Raw genomic sequence first — 15,127 nt, forward strand, 5'->3', positions numbered from 1 at the left:
ACATATGATGAGTGAGTATATATATGAGTGACTATATAGAACTGTTTGTGAATGAATGGATGTGTATATAGATGGTGGAATTACTGAATTGTTTGTTGTAACTGGTATGGGTATCTCCACTTTTTTGAAAATGTTAAATACTATTTTTGAATATGTGTTTCAAGGCTTATATTACACTGAAAGGAGGTCTGTCACTGTCACAAGGATGGTGTCATCAGTGATGTCATGAGTGATGTCACTGACCATGTCATGAGTGATGTAATATGTGACGTCATCAGCAGTGCATTGCAGGCGCGCAAGTTATAGTGAGTCCAACTAACTATAACGTGGGAATTTCAATGGTTTTATGTCAATAACATTTCCAGCTAACTATAACTGGTGTGAAACCTATGGTTTTTTCAGTGAATTTCAAAGGTTTTTTAAATGCTAATTCCTTTCTATATCGAGTTTCTAACCTTTTTTTTTTTTTTACAATTTGCTGTTTTGTGTAAGTATTCATTTTTGATTTTTTTTTATATAATTTTTTTCTTTTGCGCTCTGGGTACGCGCTCCGGTAAGCTCTCCGGTAAGCTCTCCGGTAAGCTTTCCGGTAAGCTCACCGGTAAGCTCACCGGTAAGCTCACCAGAAAGCGCACCCAGAGCGCTACTTTCGTTCGTGAAAAAAAATATGAATGAAAAGTTAATAATAATGCAAAACATTTCGTACCATACAAATAAAATCAGTTTTTTTATAAGGAAAATGATTATGCATTTCCGTAAAAGTTTGATGACGTCACTTCGGCGCGCAAAGTAAGCGCCCTCGGAAGCGAATACGTTCGCGCCGCGTAAACGCACCCGGAAGCGCCTACGTTCGCGCCACGTTTGCGCACCCGGAAGCGCTCCGGAGCGCGCAGCGTAAGCGCGTCTGGTCATGTGACCTTAAAATAACACTTTTCATTGGTTGCTAACAGTTTTTTTTACAAAGAATGAAATCCCCACCCATTTCCTTCACTTCTTCTTTCGCTTTTGTGACTGCAAGACCTGCCTTTTTGCTCCTGGATATTTGTTGGTTTTACCATGGCTGCCAGACAATCCAGCAGTGAGGATGAACCAGAATTCATCAATGAAGAGCCTCCTCAATGAAAAGTTAAGGAACATTTCATTTGGACATTTTTTATAATCCCACCTGGACTACAAAAGGTAAATGCTCCAAAAGTGCAGTGCAGGATCTGCAAAGAAGAACTGTCACGAGGAAACCCTTTGAAAAAGTACTCTTTTGGGAACTTCACTATGATCCGGAATGTGGAGAGGAAGCACCCCCAGAATTTTGCCCGGGAAAGTATCAGGGCTCTGGCACAAGAGGTTCCCAGTGATGGGGCCTCTACATCAACCGGTTGAGCAGTTTCCATTCCCTGTTTTTGTTCCTGTTTAGAAAAAAGAAGAAAACCAAAAGTTCTTTTCAGAACTACCTCCAATTCTCATCAAAGAGCTATATTCTTAAAAAATGAAAAAGAGTAAGTGAAATAGAGTGCATTGATAATGGAAAGGAGAATGAGTAAGAAAGAACAGAAAGGTATGAGAGGAAAAAGGAAGTGAAGTAGGAGGACTGAAAGAAGGTGAGTGTTTAGAAAGAAAGTTATGAGAAGAAGAGTGAATATGGGAAATGTTGATATTCAATGAAAATGTTAAAAAGGAACAGGGGTGTGGAAGGATAAGAAAAGATGCATTGCTGGACTTGAAGGCAGAAGGCCTCATTTATGAAGCCATGCGTCACTTTAACGCCACCAAAGCATCACTTTTTGTGACACAACAGTCCAATAAAAAATGCACCTTATTTATTCATATTTACAAAGTGGCGTTTCTAGGTAAATACGTCGCTTTGTAAACCCCTGTGCCACATTATTCCTACGTCAGGTGTAATGTATGCAAAAGGGACGTATTGACGCAAGAAAGGGTCGTAGAGATGACACAGTGAATAAACTGAAGGCCTCATTTCTGAAAAGTGACGCATCGCTACGTGAAAACAGAGATGCGTCACTTTTCTGAGCGCACTCCTTATGACATTCCAGATGTGTCATATTTAATTTATGACTAATCAATTCGCAAGGAGTTACAGATACGTCAGTATTTCTGACGTATCTGTAAACACAAAATTGACGCATTACTGGAGTGCGTCACAAAAGTGACGCAACTCCAGTAATGCGTCCTTTCACATGGGGAAAGCACCATGTGAAAGGTCTTGCGTCAGTCTTACACCTGCTGTGAGGCAGGCGCAAGATTTTGACGCAACAGCATCCTAAAAGTGACGCAGTGAAATCTCATAGATTTCACTGCGTCGCTATTACCAAGCTTTTTGCAGGGGAACACCCCCTCTGCATACATTATTCCTGACGCAGGTATAATGTGGCACAAGGTTTTAAAAAGTGACCCATCTACCTAGATGGGTCACTTTTTAAATATAGCGCAACGAGGCACATTTTTTTACACCGCTGGTGCGATGCGTCACTTTTCTGTGCGCACTCCTTACGACATTCCAGATGTGTCATGACGAATCATGTCGCAAGGAGTTACAGATACGTCAGTATTTCTGACGTATCTGTAAACACAAAAGCGACGCATTGCTGGAGTGCGTCACAAAAGTGACTCAACTCCAGTAAGGCGTCCTTTCACATGGGGAAAGCACCATGTGAAAGGTCTTGCGTCAGTCTTACACCTGCTGTGAGGCAGGCGCAAGATTTTGACGCAACAGCATCCTAAAAGTGACGCAGTGAAATCTCATAGATTTCACTGCGTCGCTATTACCAAGCTTTTTGCAGGGGAACACCCCCTCTGCATACATTATACCTGACGCAGGTATAATGTGGCGCAGGGTTTTAAAAAGTGACCCATCTACCTAGATGCGTCACTTTTTAAATATAGCGTAACAATGCGCATTTTTTTACACCGCTGGTGCGTCACAAAAAGTGACGCACAGGCGGCGCAAAACTGGCAGCGCAAGGCCTTCATAAATATGGTCCTGGAATTTCCCCTTACTTCGCTCACCGGTGCGCTTCCCGGTGCGCGTACCTGGCGCTCCCCCCGCACAAATCGAAAAAAATATTTTTTTTCAAATGCCCCGCGGGACCCTATTTTAGCCCCCACATTAAACCTAGGGGGTCAGGAGGCGGTCTACCCTGCCCCCTTATGGTCAATTCCCCCCTTTGTTTTTGCCACCTCTTGTGTCTCGATTTTACCGAGACACAAGATGGCGGCCGCTCTAGACTGTTTAGAATGTTTACAGACACCCCAGAGCCAATCAGCTTTCTGCGCGCAAGTCGCGTGACGCGCCTGGTGCTCTCCCCGGTGCGCGCACCGGAGCGCGCCTATAGATATATATATTTTTTTGAACCTAAATTACTCAAAATCCACTGGAGCACATATCTTGAGACATAGCAAAGGCACATCGGGCTACTAGGCCCTACAATTTTGCCAAGTTTGGTGTAAATCCATTCAGCCGTTCGAGCTAAAAGTTAAATCGACCGCCCTATGGAAATTAACATGGGGAAAACGTGTTTTGGGACCCCCTTTTATCTCGGCCCCCGCTTGACGAATCCCCCCCAAACTTTCAGGGAAAGACCGGAACTCGACGAGGCCATTTTGAGGAAATTTTCAAGCAGATTCGTCAACCGGTGCCAAAGTTATTCCATATAGAATTTTGAGATTTAACATTGAAAAAAATCCTAACTATAACTACCTACTGGCGACCGCCAGTAGGTAATATATATATATATACATATATATATATATATATATATATATATATATATATATATATATATATATATATACATATACAAAGACACAAATTTGACCCTTTATCAATTTGTATCATTGTCTTTCAGGTCCAGAGCATTGGTGATTGTTATGCGTGTTTTAATTTTTATTGGTCTTTAATTATTTTTTTGTATTGTGAGTTTGCTTTTGGAATTGCTATCTCACAGAATCTGTGCCTGCAGTAACCAATATTTCGAATACATTATTAACTTGAAGAAAAAAAGTGAATTACATATTCAGAGCAAAGTGACACTTGAAGAGGCTGCCCAAAGAAGACCTGGCTTTTACGTATGCAGAATAGGCAATACGGTAGTCTTGACAGAAGCTTTACTGATCTTTTTCCGTTTGCCATTGTGCTCTGTTTTATTGCGATATTCAAATGAAGACCTAATAAATAGAACCTCAGCCTAGAAAATATGCCCTGGTCTTGCAAAGTCAAATGCGCACAGCTAATAATGGTCCTGCTTTCTTACATCAACTAAAGGTATGTCTCAAATCTGCAAGCCAGAGACTAGATTTCCAAGAGTGCTGTACCATGCATGTTTCAAAAAGGAAGCTTTGGGTTGTTTTTGGCTTTCAGTGCACACAGCAATGTAGAAGACACTGTTGTAATACCAAGTAATTACGGTCTGTTTTGCTGTTAAACAGAGTAAAATATCAACAAAACAAACCTTATGCTGAGGGGAACTGAAAGGAAGATCCGATAATATGAAACGTTATGTTGTATTGCATGTTCACAACTCACTTGCTCAAACTCTTCCATGTCAACTTCTCCATCACCGTTAAGGTCGAACATTTTGAAGGCAATCTCAAAATTTCTTTGAGGTGCTGTTAGGAAAAGCATAGTGCAAACGCATGAGAACATTTGCAATAAATAAAATAATTACATTTGATATACAAAGGTATTTTGAATTGTTGTGGAACAATTCTCCTAATCCAACTCTTCCACAAATACGGGATCAGTACAAATCTAATCTTAAAGAATTTAGTTCTGAATGTCAAGTCTGAGGCAAGGCACTCGCCCTGACGCTGCAATAACCTCTAATGAGTTTTAGAACACCAGGTAAGAAACACACATTGCTTCGGTACAAATATATGTATATGGTAACAGAGTATTTCCGCTGAAGCTGATCTACATTCTGTCCTCTTAGATTGAAAGGAATGGGGCAGTCTTAATTTTGAAAATCAGTGCACGATATCCAAATATTGCTAATAGAGTATATGTTATAAAGTGCACTTAATAGAGAACATGAGACTCTTATATTTTCACATATTAAGATCAAAATACAGATAGAATAGGCGGCCGAAATATATGTGCAAAAGCTAGATATAAATACAGTTCACATACGGTTATTTTCTAGATCAATGTTAGCAGTTTTGACTTAAAGAACAAGTTACTTACCTTCGGTAACCATATATCCGTAAGAGACATAGATTAGTTATAGATTCCTTACCTTTACCCCCAGGCGTTAGACTGGATCCGGAGAACTTTTTCGTCAGCAGTACCCATGCGTATTGAAAGCTGGTGTCAATCGGCTCCGCGTTCATCGTTGTGGTCGCCCGGATGACGTTGCGGTAGCTACTTAGACGCTGACATCAGTTCTTTTACACGACATTCCACGCCAGAAGCGCAGATCCATGCAAGACACTGACCACTGGTGCACAAAACTAGAGCCCTGAAAATAGATTCCCTGACCCTAGAAGTCAGTTTGTAGAACGTGAAGGATGGGTGGGGCGGTAAGGAATCTATAATTAATCTGTGTCTCTTACAGATATATCGTTAACGAAGGTAAGTAGCTTGTTCATCTGAAAGAGACAATTAGTTATAGATTCCTTACCTTTAGACTAGATACCTCAGCAATACCAACCCCGGAGGTGGGTCTGCGATCCAGGTTCACACCGGAAGGACCTGGAGAACAGAAGGCCCAAAGAAGCCGTCTCTTCGGACTTGGCTGTCCAGGCAGTAGTGTTTTGTGAACGTGTGCAGAGATGCCCACGTAGCTGCCTGACAGTTGTCAATGAGGGGGACTCCCCGTCCCAAAGCAGTGGTAGCTGCCGTCGCCCTGGTGGAATGGGCACGCAATCCCACTAGAGGCTCCTTCTTTGCTAAAGAGTAGCAAGCTTTAATGCACAAAACAACCCACCTAGAGATTGTCCCTTTGTGCACAGCCTGACCTTTTTTGGCACTCACGTAGCCAACAAAGAGCTGGTCATTCACCCGGAATTGCTTGGTGCAATCCAATTAAAATGAAAGGGCACGTTTTGGATCCAGACGGTGGCGCCTCTCTTCCTCCTTAAAAGGATGCAGATGTGAAAAGAATGTGGGCAGAGTGATGGTTTGACCAACGTGGAAAGAAGTAACCACTTTGAGAAGAAAAGAGTGTTGAGTTGAGTTGTCCGGATGAACTACCAGAAAGGAGGTTTTGAAGAAAGCGCCTGGCGCTCACTCACCCTGCGAGCAGAGGTTTTGGCAACCAGAAAGGCAGTCATTAATGTAAGAAGTCTGAGAGGACAGTTATGGAGCTGTTCAAAAGGAGCACACGTAAGGTAAGTAAGAAGCAAGTTCGTCACACTGAGTCATTACAAAGGAAACAGGAGGAAAAAGATGAGAAATGCCCTTAAGAAAGCGATTTAAAACAGGGACTTGAAAAGAGAAGGCTGATCAGGAACCCTAAGAAAGGCTTAAATGGCTGAGAGATAGCCCTTAAAAATGCCCAAAGCAGAGCTCTGATGGGCCAAAGAAAGGCGGAACAAGGGAACCTCAGAAAAAGGGGCAGGAAGGGGATCCACAGCCTTTGCTGCGCACCATGCCACAAATTTGTTCCATCTGCAGGCGTATAACGTCTTAGTGGAGGGACTCCTGGCTGCCAAGATAACATTACAGACTTCTGGATGAAGGTCAAAGGCTGTCAACTGTCGCCGCCCAATCTCTAGGCAAGGAGGTGGAGGATGGACAGGTTCGGGTGGAGGACTGTCCCCTGCTGCTCCAACAGAAGATCCTCCAGAAGAGGCACTCTGATCGGAGGATCGATGGCCATGTGTAACAGCTCGGGATACCAGACTCTTCGCTCCCAATCCGGAGCCACAAAAACGACTTGGGCCTGGTCGCGCTTGATCTTCTTCAGCACTCTGGTCAGAAGTGGTATAGGCGGAAAGGCGTATAGAAGACCGCAACTCCACTCACAGCGAAATGTGTTGCCTAGCGAGTGCCGCCTTGGAAATTCCAACATGCAGAATTGCTGATATTGCGCGTTCTCTTCAGTCACGAATAGATCTAACCAAGGCTCTCCCTGCTGATGAAAGAGACCTTGCACCATCTCAGAGTGAAGACGCCGTTGGTGATCCATCATGCACCTACGGCTGAGTTCGTCCGCCCTGGTGTTCAGTAGACCTGCCAGGTGTTGAACCACCAGGGATATGCCCTGATGTTCCAGCCATGTCCAGAGATGGAGAGCTAATTAACAAAGGCTCATCGACCCCACCCCGCCCTGTTTGCTGCAGTACCACATGGTGGTGGTGTTGTCCGTTAACACCTGCACTACTCTTCCCCAGACAGAGGGAAGGAATGCTTTAAGCGCAAGATGGGTCGCCCGGAGCTCCAGAAGGTTGATGTGGAGCCCAGACTCCGCCGGAGACCAGAGGCCTCTAATCTCAGCCTCTCCCATGTGACCGTCCTCCGCAGAAGTGATGCATCCGTCATCACTGTGAACTCTGGTTAGGTAAGGGAAAGGGATCTGCCATTGACCCAATCCTGGTTCGTTAGCCACCACTGTGGATGTCGTGCAGTGCCCTCCGAGATCTGAACGCAATCGGTCAGATTCCCCTGATGTTGTGCCCACTGGAACTTCAGGTCCCACTGCAGAGTCTGTATATGCCACCTGGTATGATCTACCAGCAGGATGCAGAAGGCCATGAGGCCCAGCAGCCTCAGGGTCTTCTGACCAAACCCTGGGATAGAGGCTAAAAGATCGGAATCATTAACCGAATATCCAAGACTTGCTGCTTGGGAGCATAAGCCTGAAACTGCGTCGTGTCCAAAAGCGCTCCGATGAGAAGGAGCTACTGAGAGGGAGTCAGGTGTGGTTTCGGCACGTGGATAGTAAACTCCAGCGAATGCAGGAGGGCCGCCTTAGTCTGGGGGTGGGAGATGACTGCCTGGGGTGAGCCCGCCTTTAACAGCCAGTCGTCGAGATAGGGGAAGACTGGAACCCCTGTTCTATGCTGATGAGCTGCAACCACCGCCATCACTTTCGTGAACACCCAAGGGGCGCTGGTAAGGCCAGAGAAGAGCACAGTAAACTGAAAGTGCTTGTGGCCTACCATGAAGGACGAGGATGTGAAAGTAAGCGTCCTGCAAGTCCATCGCTACTATTCAGTCTCCAGGGTCGAGGGCAGACAGGACCTTAGCTAGTGTCAACATTTTGAACTTATCCTTCCGGAGGAAGAGGTTGACATTCCTGAGATCCAAGATAGGACACAAGCCCTTGTCCTTCTTGGGGACCAGAAAGTAGTGGGAATAACAACCACAACCTACTTCTGGAGCAGAAACTTGCTCGATAGCCCCCTTGGCCAAGAGATCCGTAACTTCCTGTTGGAGAAGGGTCAAATGATCCTCCGACATGCAATGGCATTGCAGTGACATGGATGGAAGGGTAGTCTCCTAGGGGAGGGAGTAGCCCCATTGGACTAACTGCAAACCCGTGATGGGGAGCCAGTGGGGAGGTGATGGTGAATCCTGCTGTCCACTGGTGATGGGTGGCCCTTAAAGGTCGGACTAGGAGGGTGTGGAGGCTGCTGCAGAAAGTGTGCTGGTGGACTGGCCCGCTCGCTGGACCCCAGATCCATGACGGTGGGTCCCACGTCCCCGCAGGCACTGGACAGCTTGCGCCGGGCTGTGGACCTAGGTGGGACATGGCGGAACACCCCTTCAGTAGCCATAAAAGGGGCAAAAAGCAGACTGTGCAGGGCAGGTGGAGAGGCCCTATTACTTGGCTGTAGGCCGTGAGTTCATGAAGCGCTCTAGCGCGTTGTCTGCTTTGATGCCGAACAGGCGACAACCATCCAAATGCATGTCCACCTATGTAGCTTGGACATCCCCCAAAAAACCAGTCAAACCCAGCCAGGCATAGCGTTGAAGGGCTACCGATGTTGAAATTGTCCTGCCTAGCGAGTCAGTGGCGTCCAGTCGACATCTTATGGTGAACTTGGCTGCTTCTCACCCCATAGCGACTGCACGGGAGAGCACTGCCCGGATCTCCTCCAGGCACTGTGGCAGTACCTGCGCTACCATATCCCACACAGAAAGGGTGTAACGGCCCAAAAGACATGCAGTGTTCACCGACCACAGTCCCAAGCTGGAGGAAGACAACATCTTCCCAAGATGGTCCAGCTTTCTGGATTCCTTTTCAGGTGGTGCGTTAGGGAATCCACCTTTGGACGTAGAGGCTTGGACCACCAAGCTCTCTGGGGTGGTGTGTTGGGAAAGAGGGGTCGCTCGGAGCCAGGCAGTGGTGTTGGGCAAGCATCCTATCCACAGGAGGCCCTTTCTTGCGCCTATATTAGGTGCCCAAAAGGAAGTCAGTAAGGGCTTCACTGAAAGGCAGCATGGACGTGGTGCCGGTGGAATCGGCGCTGGGGCAGGTGTTATAAAGTCGACCGGTGCCGATGCAGGCGTGGATCCAAGGGGCTGATGCCGGGGCTGATGCCGCCAGCGTCAAAGGCCCAGGGCCCCCAGCTGAGTCCCCAGGGCCCGAAGGCGTGCCAGCAGAATCGGGCTGTCCAAAGATGAGATGCATCGCTTCGTAGAAACTCCGAAGCTGGGCAGGGGTCGCTCCGTCTCCCAGAAAAGGAGGGAAACTCGAAGTCGAACCCCACGGGACGGGCCCGTCCACACCCCTCATTGGCCGTCGGACTGGGAGAAGTCGAAGAAAGACCATGCTTCTTCGACTTCTTATTGTGCTGCGACTTACCTGAGGAGTGCGAAGACTTTGATGACGAATGGTGGTGACTCTGCGACCGGTCCCTCGACCTCCCACGCGACCGGTACCTCGAGGGGCGTGGAGATGACTGCCGGGCCCCGAGAAGCTGCCGGGACTACTCCAGCAAAGACTTCAGATTTATGGTCCGGCAGTCGGAGCACGACTTGGGATCATGGTCGTTCTCCAGGCACCACAGGCACAAATGGTGAGGTTCTGTAACAGACATCAGCTTGCAACTGGTGTTGCAAGTCTTGAAGCCGGGCCGAGGACAACTTGACATCCCTGCTTGCACCAGGAATCCAAGACTCAAAAAACACTGCAGACAAAAGTCTAAAAAAGTCAGTCAAAAAGTGACATGGGGTACCGGTCTCTCCGGATCTGCACTGGCTGGCGCGGAAAAAAGAAAGAACTAACATCAGTGAGCAAGGGCGGCAGCGTCTAAGTAGCCACCATAAAGTCATTCCGGCAACTACGATGTGAACGACAAACGCGGAGCCGACCATCGCCACTTTTCGACACGCAGGGGTACTGCTGATGAAAAAATTCTCTGGATCCAGTCTGACGCCCGGGGGTAATTCTAAAGGTAAGGAATCTATAACTTTATGTCTTTTCAGATTAGGAAGATTCCATTACAAAGTTATAGTTAACAAAGCCTCTATCTTTTTAATCTCCAAAGTGAAAGATTTTCATGAATGAATAAGGTATTGTAGAGGGCAATAGCTGCCCTAAAAACACAGCATCCTGTGCAAAAGGTCACAGTGGATGATGTGGTTGGTTAGGGCCTGACAAACAATAGGAGCATTCTGAATTTTAGTCTGCAGTGGTCAGGGAGCCAGCTGAGAGATTTAAGATGTGAAAAGACTGGTGGACACCTAGGGAGTTTAAGGACCAATTCAGTGGCAGCATTTTTAAGAACATGCAGCCAGGCTTCTGCGTATTTGGAAAGGCTTAAATAGAGGGTGTTCCCATAGTGTAATCTAGATGTGATAAGGGAGGGCACAATCATCTTTCTTACATTAGAAAGTTCACAACTTTACTCCAAGATTTAAGAAGCAAGACACAAGTATTTCCTACAGTGGAAATCTGATTTAATGCTCAAATTATTTTCTGTTTTGGCTGGGGTGTGGGCCGGACTAAGTTCCAGTGGCCACCAGATCTATTCAGCCATGCATGTGCTTCATATCCTCCACTTTCCTATCCAAGCCACCTAATTTGGTACCTATCTCCTTTATGTTTTCACTTTAATTTCCAGCAACGGGGCTATCATTTTTCCGTTTGATTTTCCTTATCATGTTTGCAGCTGACAAAGAGGATGTAGCACTATGCCACACCTATAAGCCAACGACTGCAACATTTGGACACCAGTCCCTCAAGAAGGGTACTGTTTGCTCAAATGTTATTTTTACAGTTGATTGGGTACACCTCATCCACTTTGCAGCAGACCCCCACAGAGCCCGCCACTAAGCAGTCAGCCCTAAGCCTTCAACTCTGGCCTTCAAAGAAAATACCCATAGAGCCTTTGCAGTTTGTTCAACCAACCGGTTGAACACATTCTATTGCTATCAGACCCATCACAGGGTCTCACTTAGGCCCCTCAAGCCACCCTCGCCTCCGCCTGTGTGCAACCACTTGTTCAGGTACTGCTAAGAACTGAGATGATGAATGTGCCTTCAGCCTCTCCTGTGCCTGGCCAAGATAGCAATCAGCTGGGCATGGAAAGGACAGCAAGGAGACCACACCCAAGACAACGTGGCAACCAGTCACTCTACAAAGAGAGGACATAATAGCCTCCACAGCAGCACCTCTCCTTTCAAAATAAGCTCTCAGGCCCCACCCAATCACTTTATGACTAGGTCTGCCTCTGTCAAAAAGCCTCCACCATACTTCCAAGCACAGCCTCTGGATTGTTGTCTCCAGTGACACAGTCAACCACGTCTAGGCACCATACCACTCCCCAAACTTCTAGATACCATTTCAAATAATATACTAATTTCATGCACTTACCATTGTTGGCCTGGCAATTAACACATTAAGGGGAGTTCTCTAAGATATTAACAATATGGTCTCAAATAAGCTAACCTACGACTCAAGGACTAATTTTAAGAGAACATATGTGCAGGCAGCTAAAGGCTCTAGGATGATAATAAATATTACAGGTGCCAGCAAAAATAATTATTGTGATAGCTTGTCATTAGGGGCCTCCTCTGTCTAAAGATGTTGGCAGAGAGAGCATTCTGTAGCAACATTGAGAAAGAATATTTCAAAACTGTACCCGAGACTTCTAGGCCCAATGATGTATTCAAAATATATTAGCCCTGTCTTCTGGCTGTTGTGATGGTAGGACGACTGACAACAATTTGAGGATTCAAGTGATGAGCAGGATAAACAGCGAGGAACGTTATAAACCAATACCCCATGATTTTCTGCTTTATCAGCAACCATTTCCGTCACCACAATGTTTCACACAAGATGAAGGCTGGAAATATAAAGCTATAACTATGGGGCTGATTGTGATGGCAGAAGGATCGCCGGGCCGGCGGTGAGGTCCGCCAGCCCTACGGACCGCGATTCTCCCACCGCCATATTACGATGGCGGTGGGATTCAGACCGCGACCACGGCAGAGGCAAAGCCTGTCCGCCACGGATCCGCCACAGGCAATCGTTACGATTGCCTGACGGAGCGGTCTGCATCCACAAAATGGTGGCGGTGACTAGCAAGCACTGTCTGCCAAATTAAATGGAGGTCTCCAGCCAGTCTTTCTGCAGCAGTGCAACCGCCGTTGAAAGGCAGGCGGAGTTTGGTTTTGGGGGCCCGTTGCGGGCCCCTCTTGTGTTTGGGGAGGTGAGGGTGCACTGTGGGGGGGGGGGGGGGTGTAGTGCCTGCCACGTAGTGCAGTGAAATGCACAACATGCTCATTTTGACATCACGGCGGTGATGCTGTCAGCAGCCACCGCCGTAATGTTAAGGGTGCGGAACAGGACTGCAGCGGTGGCGGTCCCATCATAATAGGGTATGTAGGACCGCTGCATGCATGGTGGATGGTCCCTGTTTCAACCACCATGGCGGATGGAGCCAGTCCGTCCACCATCGTAATGAGGCCCCTATGTTTGGAATGGTTCGTACAAGTAACACAAGAATATGTACTGGACTAATGTTGAATTAACAATAAAAAAAAGGGATGGTGCTCAATTGAGTATACTCTGAAAAAGAACTGGAGATTTCTGACAGACTTTTGCTCATTTGAGGTTCACGTATGGACGCAAAAAATTATAAAAGGAACCTTAAATACTAATGAATACAAAGAAGTTTTTTTTTGTCTGTGATTTAGTAAATTATTTTACTTTTTTTTACAAAAATATTTATTTATTTATTTAAAGTTTTATATAGCGCGAACAAGATCTTTGCAGATATCAGAGCGCTTTACAGAAACAGTAGGTAGGATAAACAAGACTCCTAAATCAATATGAGATTCCGTAGACCGTGAGTTGCAAAAAGTAGGGTATCAATCATACACGAGTTTACAGAATAATAACAATCAAGAAACAATAATATGGAAACAGTACAATGTCTAAACGGATAAGATTATAGCACCCCAGAGGGTGAATAAACACAATGTTGAAGGCAGAGCAGTAGTCAGTAGTGGGTGCATTGCAGGTTATTGAGGCACTCAAGTCCTAGTGTACAAAGGTAAGTATTCAGGGTGCCGATAATGAGGGAGCCAAATTCTGTCATTGATCCAGTATCAATAGTGTTCAGGTGTATTTAGCCATAAGGATGGCCTTCACCTGAGGCTTTACTGCTCTGATGGACTTTTCTTATTCTTGAGACTGAGGACCTGATTAGGAAGGTGGTCAGACCGCCACCAACAGGCTGTCAGTGGATGTCCAAGCACCATCCAGCATAGCGGTCTGACCGCTGCATTAGGATAAGGTCGGTTTGACTGCAGTGGACGGATGGACCAACCACCCTGTCAGTTGGTCGGATCGTAATTCCTACAATAGGGGCGGTGCCTGTGCAGACACCAACATAGCGATTATGATATGTCTTTCAGACAGCCTTTGCATGGTGGTCCGACTGCCATGGAAAGGCTGTCAGAAAGCGTCCCCTGTTGGGCTCCGCTATGAGGCCTGGGGGTAACTGTGGAGAGTCCCCACCCCCAAAATCCATGCCCCATGTGCCAGACACATGTGCTGCGGCCCTTTTCCGGGCTGCAGCACGAGCAGCAATGGAAAAGGGTACCTTTCTGATCGCCCACATGGTGGTAGCATCTTAATTTGAAGGCTGGAACTGCAGACTGGACAATTATAAACAGAAATGCAGGTTGGTGCACCTTTAGGGTTTAGTAAGCTTTATAGCAATACATTTGGTTTACTTATATGCAATATCTTTTTAAATATATTGTGTTCTGTAGCACAGTCCTTATAATGTAGAAAAATAAAATACATAAAGAATTAATAAACATTGCGTAGGATGAGATAGAGTGAAATGATGGACTACAGCCCAATATATTTTACACGAAGCTGTAAATTAACCTGACAGCTTGATATTGCTGAATTGGCATCTTTCCTTGAGCCCTTTACTGTGGCCCATAGGCACCATACGTAAGTGCCAAACACTGAAATAGATGAACACTGGAATATAATTCACTTAAAGAGAACTGCCATTCTATCTGTTACAGAAGAAATCAACCCAAACATTACGAACGGACCAGGTAGTCTGAGATGCACTTCAGACTAAATGTACCTTTTGCATTCCAGAACCAAATATTGAGCACAGTAACATACCCTGTGCATATACAGTCAGTCAGTCAGTCAATAAATCTTTATTCGGCTTAAGCAGCCATAAATGAAAACAAATAAAAATCATTCAATACATTAAAAACATCACATAAGAGATCAATAAATCTTGTGAATACATGGGGTAAAGTGCATTTCCAATGGGCTTAAAAACTACTAAGTAAAAATCCATAATATCCCAAAATTCAATGCCATAGCCTTCAAATAAACACACTTCCTACAATTCAGCATCTGAGAGCGCTTCCTAACAAGAAATTAGATTTTACAAAAAACATTATAACAGTATAAATTAGCAAACTGGACATTATTTTTAAAAAACAAATCCTAAAAGACCAAGGTCATGCGGCTCTTTAGTTAAAACAGTATCACTGGGACAACTCAATACGTTCTAATTCATATCTTTTCCTAATGGCCAAATATACTTTTATGTGACTGGCTATTGCACTACAGATGTCGGTGGTGGCCAATGATGGCAAATATTTAAAACCATCAAGATATGTACCAGGGTGACTTTTCTTAAAAAAAGGAATTATAAATCTACTCCTTGCCGTTTTGTATAA

The 15,127-nt window shown here is 45.6% G+C and overlaps 1 protein-coding gene across 2 annotated transcripts in view; it reads right to left on the reverse strand.

Annotated features, from left to right (window-relative positions):
* MICU1 (mitochondrial calcium uptake 1) overlaps positions 1-15,127 on the reverse strand; it is a 672,580-nt gene that overhangs the window by 372,056 nt on the left and 285,397 nt on the right. For both annotated transcript variants that reach the window (XM_086922279.1, XM_086922278.1), the window contains exon 7: positions 4,538-4,620. In XM_086922279.1, the coding sequence (XP_086778405.1) occupies positions 4,538-4,620 (83 nt within the window). The remainder of the gene's footprint in view (positions 1-4,537; positions 4,621-15,127) is intronic.

The sequence above is a fragment of the Lissotriton vulgaris genome, chromosome 5 (genome assembly GCF_964263255.1).
Source record: "Lissotriton vulgaris chromosome 5, aLisVul1.2, whole genome shotgun sequence".
Classification (NCBI taxonomy): domain Eukaryota; kingdom Metazoa; phylum Chordata; class Amphibia; order Caudata; family Salamandridae; genus Lissotriton; species Lissotriton vulgaris.